Here is a 6,495-nt window from a genome sequence, read left to right on the forward strand (position 1 = left end):
TAGCATAGTGTTTTCTAACTGGTGGGTTGAGAAGTAGTCTAGCCCCTAGCATAGTGTTTTCTAACTGGTGGGTTGAGAAGTAGTCTAGCCCCTAGCATAGTGTTTTCTAACTGGTGGGTTGAGAAGTAGTCTAGCCCCTAGCATAGTGTTTTCTAACTGGTGGGTTGAGAAGTAGTCTAGCCCCTAGCATAGTGTGTTCTAACTGGTGGGTTGAGAAGTAGTCTAGCCCCTAGCATAGTGTGTTCTAACTGGTGGGTTGAGAAGTAGTCTAGCCCCTAGCATAGTGTTTTCTAACTGGTGGGTTGAGAAGTAGTCTAGCCCCTAGCATAGTGTTTTCTAACTGGTGGGTTGAGAAGTAGTCTAGCCCCTAGCATAGTGTGTTCTAACTGGTGGGTTGAGAAGTAGTCTAGCCCCTAGCATAGTGTTTTCTAACTGGTGGGTTGAGAAGTAGTCTAGCCCCTAGCATAGTGTGTTCTAACTGGTGGGTTGAGAAGTAGTCTAGCCCCTAGCATAGTGTTTTCTAACTGGTGGGTTGAGAAGTAGTCTAGCCCCTAGCATAGTGTTTTCTAACTGGTGGGTTGAGAAGTAGTCTAGCCCCTAGCATAGTGTGTTCTAACTGGTGGGTTGAGAAGTAGTCTAGCCCCTAGCATAGTGTTTTCTAACTGGTGGGTTGAGAAGTAGTCTAGCCCCTAGCATAGTGTTTTCTAACTGGTGGGTTGAGAAGTAGTCTAGCCCCTAGCATAGTGTGTTCTAACTGGTGGGATGAGAAGTAGTCTAGCCCCTAGCATAGTGTTTTCTAACTGGTGGGTTGAGAAGTAGTCTAGCCCCTAGCATAGTGTGTTCTAACTGGTGGGTTTAGATCCACTAAAGGGTCACGCAGTCAGTTCCTTTTGAGTCGTGGCTAAAGACTGGGTTAGGTCTAGAAACATGGTCTTATTTACCTTGTGGGTCACAGGATATTTTTCCCTCATCTCTTAAATGGATTGTGGTCCTCAATGAATTGTTTTTTAATGATTAAAAATTATTTGGGCATGAAATGTAAAACATGCTTAACTGGGGAGATTTACTGACATGGTGCTTTGGTAAAAAAAAATGCTCATGTTAACATTTTGTTGTCAGTGGCTAGTTTAACAAAAACAAAGTGTGGATTGCAGTCACTCCTTGTCCGTAGACTGCTTTTAAGGTAAGAAAACAAACATCAAATAAATAAGTAAACTATCCCTTAAAGTTCCATTTGAGGTCCTTTTCTTGGTCAGGTCATGAAAACTCCTGGCCCTAACTCCAAAGGCATGTTGATACTCAATAATGTAACTCACCTTTTCCCACACTGTCCCTCAGCTCCTCCAGGTGGCTGGCCCATCAAGTCCCCTCGCCACCCAGCTCGACAACCCCCTCACCAGCCCCATCGCCCACCTGTCCTTCCCCGCCTGGAGAGGGATGAGACCAGGAGGAACCGACTACCCCAACCACCCCGAGGAGGTTTGCTCCACCTCACCTCAATCTCTCCCTCACCTAAATCTTTAACCCCTATCTCACCCCCACTCCCCTAAACCTCAACTCTCGCCTTGCTAAAATGCTACAATCCTCTCTCCTCTGCCTCCCCCCTCTACCCTACTCTTTCCTTTAATCTATCCTACTCTACTTTTCCTTTAATCTGTCCTACTCTACTCTTCCTTTAATCTATCCTACTCTACTCTTCCTCTAATCTGTCCTACTCTCTAATCTACTCTTCCTTTAATGTCCTACTCTCTACTCTACTCTTCCTTTCATCTAGCCTACATTCTACTCTTCCTTTAGTCTGTCCTACTCTCTTCCTTTCATCTATCCTACTCTCTACTCTACTCTTCCTTTAATCTGTGCTACTCTCTACTTTTCCTTTCATCTAGCCTACATTCTACTCTTCTTTTAATCTGTCCTACTCTCTTCATTTCATCTGTCCTAATCTCTACTCTACTCTTCCTTTTATCTGTCCTAATCTCTACTCTACTCTTCCTTTCATCTGTCCTAACCTCTACTTTACTCTTCCTTTCATCTGTCCTAATCTCTACTCTACTCTTCCTTTCATCTGTCCTAACCTCTACTTTACTCTTCCTTTCATCTGTCCTAATCTCTACTCTACTCTTCCTTTCATCTGTCCTAACCTCTACTTTACTCTTCCTTTCATCTGTCCTAATCTCTACTCTACTCTTCCTTTCATCTGTCCTAACCTCTACTTTACTCTTCCTTTCATCTGTCTTAATCTCTACTCTACTCTTTAATCTGTTCTCTACTCTACTCTTTCCTTTAATCTGTCCTGCTCTCTACTCTACTCTTTCCTTTAATCTATCCCGTTCTCTACTCTTCCTTTTAATCTGTCCTATGCTCTTCTCTTTCCTTTAATCTGTCCTGCTCTCTACTCTTCCTTTTAATCTGTCCTAATCTCTTCTCTTTCCTTTAATCTATCCTACTCTCTACTCTTCCTTTTAATCTGTCCTAATCTCTTCTCTTTCCTTTAATCTATCCTACTCTCTACTCTTCCTTTTAATCTGTCCTAATCTCTTATCTTTCCTTTAATCTATCCTACTCTCTACTCTTCCTTTTAATCTGTCCTAATCTCTTCTCTTTCCTTTAATCTATCCTACTCTCTACTCTTCCTTTTAATCTGTCCTAATCTCTTATCTTTCCTTTAATCTATCCTACTCTCTACTCTTCCTTTTAATCTGTCCTAATCTCTTCTCTTTCCTTTAATCGATCCTACTCTCTACTCTTCCTTTTAATCTGTCCTAATCTCTTCTCTTTCCTTTAATCTATCCTACTCTCTACTCTTCCTTTTAATCTGTCCTAATCTCTTCTCTTTCCTTTAATCTATCCTACTCTCTACTCTTCCTTTTAATCTGTCCTAATCTCTTCTCTTTCCTTTAATCTATCCTACTCTCTACCCTACTATCCTTAAGTCCCCTACTCACTCTCAGAAACTCATCTGTGCCATCCTAACCATTGTGCAATACCCTGATATAAAAAACCATCTGTGCTCAAATCAACTCACCGCTTCTCTTTCTACTCCCGTAGGGCATTGTGGGAAATGTAGGCGGGCCCGCGGTCGAGGGGAGCGCCAGAGGCAGTACTGCCAGAAAGACTTCGGTAAGTCTGAACTTCTTGAATACCTAAAGTTAGTGGTTCAAACACCCTTGTGTGCTTTAAATTCACATGACCCAGTTTACAGCTGGGTTTGAGTTTACAACATCAGGTGATAGTGGTGCAAGTTGACATCTCACTTGAATCGTTTTTTAAAGTAAGGAACGAATGTAATTCGGTGAAACCTAAACAGACATTTTAAGTCAGTTGAAAAATCGCAGCATGGAAAAACAAGCATGGCACAACAAACCTTATTATAAGACATTGTAAGGGCGCATACATGCTTGTAAGTTATAACAAGTTTTAATGCATTATACCTGTTGGCTTTATGTAAAGTGTTAGCATAATGTCTTTCATTGGTTGTCAGTGTTCCGTGCCAAAGTCATGAGCAAGCTGTACCGGGGCGAGGAGACGCGCTACGATGTCCAGATCATCCACACCTACCACAATCGCTTCCGCCTGGAGCACCGCGAGTTCCTGTGGGTGCCCAACGTGTGTGACTGCCCCCCTCTGGAGGAAGGGCGCCAGTATGTACTGATGGTGCGTCGCCACATTAACAACGAGCAGACGTTGAACCGGATACTGATGGAGGAGGACAGCTACGCAATACCCTATAAACCTAGAGAGGACGCTCTGTTGCGCCCCCTGGAGGATCTGTGTAGTAACAGAGGGCCCCGGCCACCTGCGGAACTGAGAGGCCGCTATGCCTAGACATAGAGATGTACAGTATACACGTGCACACCTAGATGCACACATACTTTGACTGTCATGACTCCTTAACACTCCCCAAGACTGAGCACTTCTGATGGTGAATCCGACAAACAATGGGGCTGCATGTGTGGGTCTGTGTGTGACATTAAAATCCCATACACCCCTACGCAACAACTTCCTGCCTCTGGCCCTTCAAAAGACACACAGAGAGCAATAGAACCACTAGAATTCCAAAATGGGGGAACTGAAAATGGCGGAGGCAAATACTAGTTGAACCCTGGGAAGAGACTATACTCAGGGTGACCCAGTAGATATGTCAGTCACTGTGATAAGAAGGCAAAGCCCTCAAAGAGCAATGCAAAAGCTGACCAGCTCACAAAGTATAGCACTTTAGGTGGACGTTATCACCCACCTTTAAACTTACCAAAGAGAAGAATATATCCACTTCAATGGCCAAGCGTTGTGTTTTGTTTTGTTCTCTTTGCTAACTAGATAACTGACTATAACTATCTGTCTGGGTTACTAACAGGCAGTGTTGGGGAAGCTACTCTGAAAACATAGTTTATAGCTTGTATCAATTACTTCACACTGGAAGAGGTTAAGCTACACTTCGGCCTAGATTCAATCAGATCAAGCGTTAACCGGCGATAGCAGACACCTGCATAGCTGATGTTTTGACGGTGCCGGAGATGTAACTGTGTTGGAGCTGTCAAATTGGTGAAGAGCTACTCTTCATCATTGTCACTCAAGTTAGATATTCAGAATGACAAAGTGTAGGCTATATAGAAATAATGACTCTCAAATTGAATATCATTAGCCTAAAGAAAATAATGAGGATTTCTATCAGCTGAATCGAGGTGTAGATCACATCTCACATTCCGTGTTTCGAACTTGTAAATAAGGCTCGCATGAGATTTCTCTTAATGCGACTCCGTGCAGCCAATAGCAATGTCCCCTTCAGGTATAATGCCAGGATCTGCTCTAACGCAGTTCCACCTCCGACACTGCCTGAACAACTGCTATGCGGATGTCGGCTAAAGCGGATCTGATTGAATACGCTACCCTAAAGAAAAATATAGTTGACTTTAATAGTTACTTTAACAAAGTAGTTCACTACATACAAACTACTTTGTAAAAAACTATCATATCTAAATCTGAAATGTCATCGACTACACAGTTAAGAAAAATTAGTGCAAGAACACATCACTGTGGAGTCAGATGTTAACAGTGTAGTGAGATCTGTGTGACAGTCAGAGTGAGTGCTTTGGCTTAGCCCAGTGGCCAGGGAGAGATAAATAAATAGGGGGGAGTTGAATGAATGTAGTGGGCAGTTCCAGTAGATAGCTACATGGCTAAAACAAGTAATTAACTACCAAAGACACTTCAAAGATTTGAATGTAGTTACTACAAAATCTAGGTAAATGACTAACTGAATTAAATGTAGTGGAACTACTCCCCAGGACTGCTAACAGTTCAGTCACTCTATGTCAAAATAAATGTGACACTTTACTTTCTTCTCATACCTAAGATGTATAAAACGACATATTGTTCCATATTGTATTTATGTGGCAAAATAATATCTAGATCATAACATTTATATTTGTGTTTTGCAACTAAAATATAGTATTTTTTTTTAAATCTATCAATGTATTTCTATCTATTGATGTATGTGTTTTGGGTAACAATTTACATTAATTTGCTCTTATACCTGTGAAGTAACCGTGTCATTAATTACACTAGTAGCATTGTAGTTACATGTTATAGCACAGTACTTCATGAATTGCATTGTAATTGCGTAGTGATGGGGTTGAGTTTATTTCACTTGTATAGTAACAGAAACCGCTCAACTCTACTACTATTACTATGCATTTAAATCTACACTGACATAAGAGCAAGTTCATGTAAGGTGTTACTGTGTTTTGAATATTAAATCAATCAGGTTCCCTTAGTCTGTTTTGTTAGGTCTTCTATTGTCTAATTCACATGAATATTTACTTTTGTGAGAAACAAAAATATGGATTATTCAGTATTTTATATTGGTGTGGCACTGAGTAGCTACAAATACAAGAAACATATTTAATTTGAATGACTGGTGAATTATGTGCAATCTATTCCTATACATTAACTATGCTGTAACAAGTAATTTTTTATTATAATGTTTTAAAAATGTGCCAACACATTGCTTTCTTTAACACCACTGACACCACATTTTACACGGCCTTTTACAAGGTCTGTACTCATATGCATTTTTGTGTAGTTTGTATAGGTAGATTACCCTAGAAACATCATTCAAACTTTAAGACCTGCTGAGTGCTTGCATACAACTTTTTGATAGTTTAAAGTCTTTTTTTTAAATGAAACTATTTTATTTCCCATCTTCATTCAATTCCATTGGATTTCTAAAGATCCCATTGTGACAATATCAACTTCCAGACTTCTAACATTCCATTCACTGCAACTTTTGACACAAATCAGCTGACCAGTTTCTCAACAAGTTAGACACGTTGGGCATTTGATATCTTCCTCTACTTCTCTGCTATTCAAATCTGGAATCAGAACAGAAGTATCTGCTGTTTGAGATGAGTGGAGAAAATTAGCTGGCTAACTTCAGCTAACAGCTCTCTCATGTCTCTTCATTAAGTCGTTGCTATGGATACTCACACTCTCAGG

At 40.8% G+C, this 6,495-nt stretch overlaps 1 protein-coding gene across 3 annotated transcripts in view; it reads left to right on the top strand.

Moving 5' to 3' along the window:
• The window catches only part of LOC110526975 (ADAMTS-like protein 5), a 65,610-nt gene extending 59,614 nt beyond the window's left edge, over positions 1 to 5,996 (top strand). For all 3 annotated transcript variants that reach the window (XM_090239080.1, XM_090239081.1, XM_090239079.1), the window contains exons 11-13: positions 1,339 to 1,479; positions 3,049 to 3,120; positions 3,482 to 5,996. In XM_090239080.1, the coding sequence (XP_090095206.1) occupies positions 1,339 to 1,479; positions 3,049 to 3,120; positions 3,482 to 3,825 (557 nt within the window). In that variant the 3' untranslated portion in view covers positions 3,826 to 5,996. The remainder of the gene's footprint in view (positions 1 to 1,338; positions 1,480 to 3,048; positions 3,121 to 3,481) is intronic.
• The last annotated feature ends 499 nt before the right edge of the window (positions 5,997 to 6,495 follow it).

Source organism: Oncorhynchus mykiss, chromosome 6 (assembly GCF_057628025.1).
Source record: "Oncorhynchus mykiss isolate SJ-2025 chromosome 6, ASM5762802v1, whole genome shotgun sequence".
Taxonomy (NCBI): Eukaryota; Metazoa; Chordata; class Actinopteri; order Salmoniformes; family Salmonidae; genus Oncorhynchus; species Oncorhynchus mykiss.